Source organism: Schistocerca serialis, chromosome 2 (genome assembly GCF_023864345.2).
Source record: "Schistocerca serialis cubense isolate TAMUIC-IGC-003099 chromosome 2, iqSchSeri2.2, whole genome shotgun sequence".
NCBI lineage: Eukaryota > Metazoa > Arthropoda > Insecta > Orthoptera > Acrididae > Schistocerca > Schistocerca serialis.
In genome coordinates, this window is record NC_064639.1 from 187,745,595 (window position 1) to 187,757,823 (window position 12,229).

At 41.2% G+C, this 12,229-nt stretch overlaps 1 protein-coding gene across 22 annotated transcripts in view; it reads right to left on the bottom strand.

Annotated features, from left to right (window-relative positions):
* Positions 1–12,229, bottom strand: part of LOC126456897 (proline-rich protein 2-like) — a 739,962-nt gene that overhangs the window by 18,507 nt on the left and 709,226 nt on the right. For 20 of the 22 annotated variants that reach the window (XM_050092741.1, XM_050092743.1, XM_050092742.1 and 17 more), the window contains one exon: positions 1,716–2,143. The exons of 1 other annotated variant lie outside the window; for it this stretch is intronic. In XM_050092741.1, the coding sequence (XP_049948698.1) occupies positions 1,998–2,143 (146 nt within the window). In that variant the 3' untranslated portion in view covers positions 1,716–1,997. Of the gene's footprint in view, positions 1–1,715; positions 2,322–3,369; positions 3,493–12,229 lie in introns of those variants that run through there. One more of the 22 variants, XM_050092769.1, reaches the window with a different exon arrangement.

A 12,229-nucleotide genomic window follows, 5' to 3' on the forward strand; every position in this document is an offset into this window, starting at 1 on the left:
AGCCTGACCGGGTTGCCTCCAAACACGTCTCCGACAACTGTCAAGTTGAAGGCATATGCGACTCTCATCGGTGAAGAGAACGTGATGTCAGTCCTCAGCTGTGCATTCGGCATTTTGTTGGGCCCATCTGTACCGCGCTGCATGTTGTTGAGGTTGCAAAGATTGACCACGCCATGGGCGTCGAGAGTGAAGTTGCGCATCATGTAGCCTATTGCGCACAGTTTGATTCGTAACACGACGTCCTGTGCCTACACGAAAAGCATTATTCAACATGGTGGCGTTGCTGTCAGGAGTCCTCCGAGACATAATCCGTAGGTAGCGGTCAGACACTGCAATTGTAGCCCTTCGGCGGCATGAGAGCCGCTTGTCATCGACAATTCCTGCCTCTCTGTATCTCCTCCATGTGCTAACATTTTCGCATGCAGGAGTGAAACTGCAGACGGGTCTCCTGTTCCCGCATCACTTGATGAATCAGCACTTCCCCCCCCCCCCCCCCCTCGCCACCACCCCCAACATGGTCGCAATATCTGGCACTACATTATGGAATGGACGTAACTGGGGCTGATGCTCTGAGAGCAGTTCACCGAATTCTCCTGGGTCAGCCTCTTCTTATTTCCAGCTATTAGGGGCTATGAAGAAACCTCTGCACAGACATCATATCTCCGATTTCTAGGAACTGCGAGCAGCTCTCCTTTCAGTGGGTGCGACAGACTACAGAAAATTGTTTCGAAGAGGGACTACTAAAGTTAAAGAAGCCAAGTCAGGTAAATACGGTAGATGTCGGAGTACCCAATTTTAGCGACGGCACTGTTGTTTTCCGACACATATGGCGGGCGAACTATGTCATGTTGCAAGGGACGTTTTCGTGTCGGTGCACACTCGCCGCACATTGCCACCAATCTTCTGCGAATATCCACAGTGTTAAAATCCCCTTTCAATATAAACTGTATTTTACACCCCTTGATATTTACACTCCGTGAAAGAAGATGGAAAATTCGCTGGTACTGTGAGTGGATTGCACTTCTAGTAATTTTTCTGCCACATACAGGTACAATGTACTTGCAACTGTATTCGTGCAGGTATTATTATTTTCTAAATGAGTTGCTCATGCCTGATACTTTGACATTATCCTGGGTTACACCACTACTTATTCACATATATTTGCCTCTTTGTTGCTGTGGCTACTTATCATGATGGTCTTAATTCAGAAGGATTTCAGTTCTTCATTAAGAACTATATGTGTTACTGAGGTGCATAAAAATGTATTTAAAAATAGAGAGTACCTACTCCCAAGTACACACGAAAGGTCAGAGGTGATGGAGTCACTGCTGGTGATGACATTTCCCGAGTAGTTATCTAACATACTTACCTGATACACAACGGCAGGGTCTCTACCACAACCCACGTAGCTAAAATGAAGCAGAAGTACACTTCTAGAAGATTTCTGACGACTGTTCAGTGCAGTATTGTTTCGACAATGGTGCTAGCTGCCACTTATTGTCTCTAAAATATCACTTCCGTTGTACTCCAATAGACATCACACAAATTTGTTTTTCTATCATTCTACCAGAAAAGACATCTATAACAGGTACGAAGGAATACCACACTTATAAATCTTTGGATTCATAACTTGGTGGCGGAGTGCACATTCAATGAGGAATTAGAAGACTTCGCAACATAGAGCACATTCTGAACTTACATAGAAAATGTCTGGATGAATTATAAGACTTCTCCTGTGTTAACTTTACTTTGATCTCAAACTCATTATCCTGCAAAGGAGTTACAGTTTTCGATCCAATAGGTTATTCGTTACAGTTTACAGAAGATGGAAACATTTATGGAGATTTTGAGATGCTCATTTAATGACAAAAATTTTACAAAGCTATTCACAGAACAGTTCCATCAGTAAAGTCATATCCAGTTAATTCTAGATATCAAGTTTGAACTCTCTTGATGTTTAACAGCTGCAATAATGTCAACCATCAGAGTCCACCAAGTCAAAAAAGCCAAAGTCCTCCAGAGGGTGGCCCTGGTGGTCCTGTAGGCTGCGGTTCACCAGTTGGCTGGGGTCCTCCAGTTGGTTCAGGACCTCCAGTAGGGGTGCCTGGTGGTCCAGTTGGTTGAGGACCCCCAGTAGGTGGACCTGTTGGTTCAGGACCTCCGGTTGGTGGGCCAGGTGGACCAGTTGGTTCAGGACCTCCAGTAGGCTGACCTGTTGGATCAGGACCTCCAGTTGGTGGGCCAGGTGGTCCAGTTGGTTGTGGCCCTTCAGTTGGTCCAGGAGGGCCAGGTGGAGTCTCCTGGCTGCGGCATGCTGCCACCTGTAGTACAACGGTGTGCTATGTAGTACATCTTGCATTCTCTTTTGGATGAGTTGATAGTAACAATATGAGTGCAACACTATTCGACAACATTGCAGTTGCTAGTATGTACTATCAACATGAGGCACATAGGTTTTCTCGCTATTTGGTATACAGAGAAATGTACTCTTACTAAAGAACTGTTGAACGTCTTATGGACCTCTAGTAAGCATAGACTTATAGCGGATATGACGAATATTGTAGAGGAATGTCATGTACGCGAAGCAGAGAAGTAACTAGTATGAAAGCTTCGCTAGTCCCAACAAACTGCATCAGTTGCAAACATTTCACAGACGAGGTGAGTAACGAGGAAGCGCCAGTTATGTCTTCTTGTGGGATTTGACAGCTGGGCATAAACGCTTGCTAAAACGGCTATCAACATCAGTCTGATATATTTATTGCAAAATGTTACTTCGCTATCATTATTCTATGTATAAGTCGTCGACAGCACATACACGAACAGAGGAAGAAAGAAAAAAGATTAAAGTTTAACAACTTGTTGATAGCGGGATCATTAGAGACGAGGAACAACCTCAAATTTTCATGGGAATCCTCCGTATTTTATCAAAGGAAAGAGAGCGACATATGCTTTAAGTGGTTTAGGGGTAAAATCTGAAGCAAAATCTGGATGATCACAGAGGCATTTGAACGCCATTCTCCCTAACTGATACCCCAATATCTCAACCCCTGCGCTCAGTCGCACTATGAACTGACAACCTACAGTCGGTTTGATGGAGTTCCTCTTTCTCACGGAAAAAATAAAGTGTGGACTTGCTTCACGTGCTGATGTATGAATCACTACAGTGTCAACAAATGCGTATCATAATAAAGTTTTCTCTTTTATATGCAAGAACAGAATGTTATGAACACAAAAATCAGTACCAATAAATACTCATCCTTACGTCTACAGCCGTCTGTAGATAGGATGTAGACGTGAATGTGCTAGTAATGGTATATGAAGCACAAATTTCTATTTGAATTTTATCAATCTTCAGCGCGCAGTACTCACCACAAGACACAGGAGGAGAGCTGCCACTGTCGCCCTCATGGTGATGGAAGTGCTGAGGTGAGCGCGGGCACAGAGGTTTTATAAGGCTCGCCAACTCCTGATGTGGAGTATTCGTGATTCCGTGACTCTTCAACAAAGGAACCGAACAGAGACCGTAACCCAAGTCAGACAATGGACGGTCTGGTTGTATCACAAGGCTACAGAACACAGCTGCGACGAAGTGAATAGCATACTGTCGCTTATTTTCCACAGATAACTGCAAATTCCTGGTTGTCAAAAGCGCAAAAAAATGTTACTTTCGGAAAGGAAAATCCAATAATGATGAGGTAGTAGTTACGTTTATGTTACGAATTGGAAGGACGTCACACTTTGCTTATTTGGAGAGCAATTGAAGAGTCAACCTGGCAAAACTTTGTAGAATCGTTTTCCAGGCAGTCGTGGCCTTACCTAACACTCCACTGCAACCTACTGTTAATACGTAGCTCAATACTCATACAGTCATAAATACTTCATTTCACGCAAAAGTGGATTGTCTGCCCAGTGTGTTACAGCAGAGGAGGACGGTGTAGTTGGAACTATATTCAGACTTTCTTCTCTAGCCAGCCCTGCAATTTGAAGCATTTTATGTTCTTTTATTCGGTTTTGCAATGACAGCTGTCACTTATGTGTAATGTTTTCTTTTCTGAAAGTATAAAAATTACTCTGGCTAAGAAAGTTTTTTTCCAAATATGGAAAAAAGTCCCAAGGTACAACACAATCATGTACCTAGGAAGAAATATTATATTCAGATTTAAATGTGGTGCAGTGGACATACTCTTTTAAATACTCTGTTTAATAATCTACGTCTTACATTGGTATTTTTCAACACATAATTTATGAGTAGCTGAAATCAGGTTAAGAAGATGTGTTATCAAGAACCAGGTACAAGTTGAAAACATCCTGTAATAGAAGCTAAAGGCAAAATAAAACAAATTTCCATTTGTGAACAATGGATCAGCATAGATAAAGAATGAGTTCTGTACATGACAGGAGGTGACTGCGGAAGTGTTCCGGAAATGTCTGCAAAGCTTTCGAATGCTATACAGATGTCAAGCTGGCTTGGAGAGAGACCGTTTTGCATTAAACGGATGTAAGAAATAGTTTTAATCAGGGGTTTTCAAACTGTGCAACACTTCCAATTGTCGTAGCAAAGTTATTAATAGACACGCTATATTTCTACAGTTCTCTGTTCCAATTTGAATAGCTCTGACAATTTCGTGAAACAATTGTGATTAGAATTCTGAATTACTGAGTACCTGTTATTAGAGAAGGTCAGACTCGTTGATCTTTGCGAATTAGTTCAGTAGTGGTCGTTCGTTTTTAGATATTGTCCATCTTAGTCGTTCACATATCCTTTATTAACTAGTTTTGCAAGATATATAAATTTGCAGGAAACAACATAAATGAGTGACTTACATGTGCATTTCTTCGGAGTAGTGAAGCAACTTCCATCACTCAATAAAGGGAAGTTTTCTAGTCCAGACTGTATACCAATTAGGGTCCTTCCAGAGTATGATGATTCAATAGCTCTGTACTTAACAATCATGTACAACCGCTCGCTCGATGGGTATCCGTAGCTAAAAACTGGAAAGTTGCTCATGTCACACCAATATTCAAAAACGTTAATACGGATAATTCACTAAATTACTGGTGCATATCATTAACGTCGATGTGCAGCAGGATTTTGGAACTTATATTGTGTTTGAACATTATGAATTACCTCGAAGAAAACGGCTTATTGATACACAATCAACACATATTCAGAAAACTTCGTTCTTGTGAAGTGTTGAGTGCTATCGACTAGGGATTTCAAAATTTTTCCGTACTTCTCAATTTCCATGAGGCTTTTGACACCGCACTTCACAAGCTGCTTATAATCTGATTGCATGCTTATATAACTTCGTCTCATTTGTGCGACTGGATTCCTGTTTTACTTTCAGAAAGATTAAAGTTCGTAGTAATTCATAGTCATCGAGTAAAACAGAAGTGATTTCTCTCATTCCCGGAGGTAGTGTTTACGACCTTTGCTGTTCCTTAGCAATATGAACGCTTTAGGAGATAATCTGAACTGCCGTCTTAGCTTATTTCACAAGATTCTGTGGTTTATCGTCTAACAAACCCGTCAGCCGACCAAAAGCAATTGCAAAAAGATTTTGATAGGATATCTGTATGGCGCGAAATTGACAATTGAACGTAAAAAATGAAAAGTCTGAGGTCACACACGTTTGTTCTAAATGGAATCTATTGAACTTCGGTTACACTATAAATCAGTCAAATCAAAAGGCCGCACATTCAGTTAAAGACCTAGGAATTACTATTACGACTTCACTTAGAAAGAACACATAGAAGTTGTTGTGGGGAAGGTTGTAACGCCGGAAAGGCATATCCTCCTATTTCCATCTGCAGCACTATAAATTTTTTTCCTTATTTTGTTACTTGAAGATATGACATTTCTGTGTCTTTATATATTGTAATTGTTTTACTGTTTTTATATATATATATATATATATATATATATATATATATATATATATATATGTGTGTGTGTGTGTGTGTGTGTGTGTTGGTTTGTTTTGTGAATATTATTTGTATTTATACGCTGGGTCTGGCCTAGGGAAAACTATGCTATCGAACGAATACATCGATAGGTCGTGTGGAGAACCAAAGTGTGTAGGATCTTTGAGAGTGTTAACTCTGCCGCGTGGAGCGCGGGCAGAGCAGAGTCTGCCTGGAGTAGCGAGTGGAGCAGGTGTGTTGTGTGACGCTCCCGCGAGTTGCCGCGCTTTTGGGGTTTGGCAGCATGTAATTGCGCTCGACTTGCTATAATAGTTTCTGAAACCGTGTCGCGGACGGGAAGCATTAGCTGGCGCACATCAAGAGCCCGTTTCGCCTGGTGACCGTGTCGAGAAGGTGGCGCGCCAACATCCCAGCTTCTGCAACAGCGACGGCTGACAATGAGTGACTGTCGCCACCTCCTCGATCGACGGCTTCAAACCTTCAATCAACCAACAAGGAAGACTGGAAGCACGTAAAGTTTTTGAACTGTGTGGCAGACCTCAGCTTTTCAAACTTTTAAAATGGTTGCATCACAAAATTACAGCATCTTAGCATGAACCTTTGTTGCTCATTGTCCCAATTGCATTACGAAGCAGGGTCCCTTCCTTTTCCGGAATGAACCCGAGTGTCGTTGAAATTCAAACGCCAGCATCATTCGATTTCACTGCTTTAATTTCAAAGTTCAGATAAGGTATTCATAGCTGGCTACAATATTTAGATTACACAAGCACATATCAAAGAGTGCAAGTTTTGTTACCATATTTTAGCTTACCTGTGACTGCAGCTCAGCTTGGTACGTACTAAATTTTACTATTGTTAATTGTTCAGAATCATTTAATTCAAGTTCAAAGTTAAATCTCTTATTTCTAAATTGCGTAGATTCAAGTAGCTTTTGAAGTGATTGTTGAGGTAGCCCAAGAGTAACCTTATTTTATTGAATTTCGTAGTGCTTCAGAAACAAATATCACTATTAATTTCAGTCACTAAATTAACTTTCAATTTTCCGATTTTAATTAATTCTTTTGCTAAATTAAGTCAGAGTGTAGCGAAATTTATTACTTCTGACAAACTTTCAGTTTTCACACAACATGTGTCAACCTTCAGTTGCCACGCTTTTAGTGTTAATTATTTGTGCAATAACCTTTCTTTTTGTTATTATAGTAGTTGTCCATAGGACTGGCGACCGTAATTTTCCCCAAATCTCAAATATCTAATTAGCGCCAATTAATTGTTAACATGACGACCGCATATTTACTGTCTTTATTAATTTTACCCTTTTCTCAAAATTAATTTCCACGAATTTCATTCGCATTTTTCCTTTCATTTAGATGTAACCCTTTCCTCCCTCTTAACCGACAGATTAACTTCGGTGACGATTGCTTTTCCCAAATTTCCATTAGGTACACGCGGTTTAATTTTTCACTGTCATTAAGATCGATAAGTGAGGGGGAGGTTACACGTGGCGACCGTGACAGGACAATCTTCGGATTTGAGGTTGTTCTGGACACGAATTTTGCATTGTGTGAGGAATCCTAATTAGATTTGAGATTTGGCATTTATATTGAAAATTATTAAAATGAGTGAAGGTAACAATTACCAAAATTTGGTAGACTTGGATACGGAACAATCGGTCGAACAGTGAGAAACGCGCACCGTGGAACCCATTGTTCAGGGGCAGGCGGCTAGCATGAAAGACGCGACCGCCGAAACGCAACAAAGAGCAGAAATGGAATTCCAAAATTTAGAAAATGTTTCGGAATCTTAAGTTAAAATCAAATGTGAATCCCTTGATGACGAATACGGGGGGACAATTAAAGAGGAAGCCGGTACGGAAGTAAAACCGGTAGTTTCCGGGAATTTAACTGATTTATTGAATGTTTTGATTAACGAAATCACGAGTCAGTCTGAAAAAATTGAACGAAAGCTAGACAATCAGAACAAAGCTATTAATGTTGTTAACAACAATGTTGGAGTTGTTAACACAAAAGTTGATAAAATCAAAGAAGATATTGTTGTGATTAATACCGAAATCGGTAATCTTAAACAGGAAATGATAGGCGTTCAGGCGGAAGTTGCGAGCATAAATACTCGTTTTTATGCCGAAATTAGCTGAATCGAGAAAAGTGTAGGAGAAGCAGTTGCTCCGTTCATCGAGAATAAGGTGACGGAACAAATTCAATTAGTGAAAAATGAGGATCAAAAGAAGGTGGAAACTTTTAAGGCTTTAGCATCCGAAGTAGATACCAAAGTGACGAAGCAGGCTAATACCTGCGAAGAAAAAAAAAGGGAAGTAGAAACGCTTGCGACAACCACTTGCCAAGTAATTACGAGTGTCGGAATTAGAAAAGAAACTTGACGAAAATCTGTGCACATAGTTCGGAATTGTTGACGAAAGAGGAGCGGTTCGTCCCCTTGAAAAAAGGCGGTATACACGCGACGGATTTCATTAAAAATTGTGAAAGAGTTTTACCCAGATCATGGAGTAATGAGAGAAAAATTAATGCGGTTATTGATGTGTTGGCTGGTGATGCCAAGCGTTGGGGCTTAAACCTCAACATTACGAACCTGACTTTTGACGAGTTTAAAAATTTGTTTCTGGCTGAATACTGGTCAGAGCAAAAACAGCAAAGTGCCTGGCGCGAATTTGTCGTATCGAGGCCTTTCGATGCGAATTCGCGCGGCTCGATGAAGGAGTTTTGTGAGGGCTGGATCCGCAAGATGGAATATTTGCGTGATCGCCGCACGGAATCCGAAATAGTCTGGGAGCTCTACAAGAAGCTTCCAAATGATACAAAACGCTACGTAGGAAGCAATTACAGGACAATCAATGATTTCCTGGAAAGAGTTGAGGACGAGGATAATTGGCGCAATAATCGCGATACTGGTAGAGGCCGTGGTAACAACAACGGGTACCACAGCAACCACAACAATGATAACTATGGGAATAATGCACACCGCAATCTTGGCAGCAATAACAATAGTGGTTCGGGCCGTAATGACAATCGGTACAATGCAAATAATAACAGGAATGACGGAAACCAGTATCATACTAGCGTGATACGGCCTTGCAGAATAGTAATAACGCCAGAGGGTGTGATCAGCCGCCTCAGCAGCATCCGGGGAGCGTATCTGCTGGGACGAGACAGGGAAACCATTAGCCGCGCCGGTGAGGGGCCGACCGGGCGTGGAGAAATTTTGGAGGCCCAATAACAGGAGAAAACCCAGGTGTCGTCGTTACGAAAATTCCGTATGGAATATTCAACGGTGGGAGAGTGTGCCAGTGTTAAGAGAAAGGAGTGCGCCCACAAGTGGTAGATCAGCTGTATACACGGCAGTAGAAAATACATTCACTGTCAGTAAGAACAATTTAAGTAGTGTTCCGGAAAACGATTATAAAGTGGCAGCTGTAACACCCACAGCGGAAATGGAGTTTAAGAATGATTCGCAATTGTTGAGAGAAGATCAGATGTCGGATAACACGTTCGTCATTGAGCGAGGGGATGCAGAGAGGGATGAGGTCTGGTTAAGGCAGTTCGGTCGCTTATACGACGAACTAAGAGCTTATAGGGGCCTGTACGGGAGAAGTGTTTATGGGGAGCGCGGGCAGGATTTGCCGCGTTTCGTCCCACAGGGAGATAGTATTTGTGAAGTGATAGAAAGTTCTGGCCCTAACGGGCAGACTTTACTAGAAATAGTTGATGTAAATGGGGAGCACGACCAAGATTCGTGGTGTTTCGTCCTGCAGGAGTTGGGTGTTAAAGTAGTAACGGAAAGTTCTGGCCCTAACCGGCAGACTTTACCGAACGTTATAGTGGTAGAAGTAACCGACCCATCCGACGCAAACCTCCAGTTTCAACATTGCGAGAGTATTAAGGAGAAAGATTGCGAAAATTTTAGTGATAGCCGGACACGATTGGTGGAAAAGCACATAGATTACAGCGTGTATGAGGTTAGAGCTGACATTATACGGTCAGACGATAGCAGTGTGGGTTGCGCAGATCTAGAGGAAGTAATTCCAAATACTACTGGGCGCATTCCTCCAGGTAGATTGGCAAATGAGATCAATCTGACCAAAGAGGAATCAACGAAGGTGACAATTAATTAATTGATAGCAAAGCAACACTCACTAGTTGACGAGTTACAGGAAAAGTTTCGGTATTGGAGGCGAAGCTACAGACTAAGCCTCAGGACAAACGTGTTGAAATTAAAACTGTATGTGAACAGAGGCTGAAAAAGCTGCCAGATAAGCCGGATTTAGGATCAAAGCCGGATGGTTTTTTCTGGAATGACCTGGATATAGACGAGGATTTACTGTGGGAAAATAAAGAAACAGTCGAGGACAAGTGTAGACAGATAGTAGTGTCTGTTAATATGCACGACCTACAACTAAACGTGTTGATTGATACCGGTGCAGAATTGAGTGCTGTATCTGGGAAAATGTTTGAGTTACTGAAAGACAGACCTGGCATCGTAGTTATGCCAGTAACAGGAGTGAAAATTATCGGTGCTACTGGGAAAGCCAGTAAACCGGTCACAAAACAAATTTTCGTCAACTTCGAGATATGTGGGGCACAATTTGAACAAGAGTTTGTCGTCGTGCCAGACTTAACTACGGAAGTAATTATCGGGTTAGATTGGCTATTAAAGCACTGTGCAGTGACTAATTGCGAAAACAAAACTTTGACATGTGTGTCACAAGATAAAACAATAGTAGTTACTTTTGACGAGACAGGAGACGGTGTGCATAGGCAATACCAGCCTATACACATTGTTAACTGGCCGGATGCCATTGACGTAGGTATGAATTTGGACTACTGTAACGTGAGAAATCTCGGCATTGACAATAGCGTAGATAGTGCTTTGGAAAGTATTGTAGACGGTGTGTCAAACGTAACACACGAACAAAGACGAGGCCGACGTTCCCGTACCTATTGCCATCACAATCATAAGGCATGGGGCAAATATGTAGGAGTATTTGAGAGAATTATGAACACCTTGAGACATGAATCTACAGGATTTTCTCCAGAGGAAATCCTGTTGGATGACAGAAGTAAAAGTTTAGTGGAAGAGATAATCAAATTCCCTCCACGGATTGACATTAGTATTGGTGTGAAAAAAGATCGTCTGTGAGAAGTAATGAAGCTAAAAGCCGATGCTCGCATACGTCGACATGACGCTAAAGCGCGTATTGCTAAGTTTGCAATCGGAGACTTAGTACTTGTAAAAGCTCATGAGAAGTCGAGCGAGATAGGCAATGACATATCTAAATTTAAGTTTATTTATAATGAACCATATAAAGTCATTGGTATACCTCACACAAATGCTTATTGCTTAGAGTATCCAAGCTCTGGAAAACTATTAGGTATACGGAACATTGTAGACTTGAAATTGAACCAACCTAGGATTGATTAATACCACAGAATGGGTAGTTTGTACAGTATGTAAATATAGAGTGTAAGATTTAAACGATTTGCTAGATTGCCATGCTTTTGCCTGACCAAGAGGACATTAAAGAAGTTGCAATTAATAAGTAATTAATTTTTACTAAATGATTTAAGAAAGAGTGATTATTTATCAATTGAAAAATCCAAGCTGCTAGTTTAAGTTTTCAGCTGAGTCACAGTAGATTAAGAAATGTAAATATGATTTTGTAACTAGCTGTAAGATTTCATGAATATGTGTTTTACTAGTCATTGCCGATGTACTTAGACGCTGTTTTAAGTTTCAGGCTAGTACATGCGTGTGATGATGGACAGTGTTGAGTTATCCACTGTGATAGTGTTAATGGACTCCTTGAGATTACTCGGGAGTGGGTTTTTCCGAAAGAATTCAGTGAAACGGACGTTCTGGAAATGCCGTTACAAGGGCGAGTGAGATCAAGCGTGCCGCACAGGCGGGCGCAACAATACTGGCGAGGCGGAGCCGCTGTCGGCTCTTGCGCCGCTGTCGGCATCCTTTGTACTTGCGGCTACGGAAGGCAGAGTTGTTTTTCTTCCCGGACAGCTGATGTGAAAGAATTCTGTTGTCAATATTTATGTTTTTGTCGATCTGCTGTGTATTATTTTCTTGTTTAGCGTTAAGTGGACTCTCATGACAAGAATATTAATTATGAAAGGGCTATATAAAAATGTATATTCTATGTAATTAATTATATATGTGCGTATTTTGATCTACCTGTTTTTATGACCATGTACTCTGGTTAATTTTGTAAATAGTATTCCATTTCTTGATACTGTTAGGAATTTTTGATGATTTTAGAATAGCT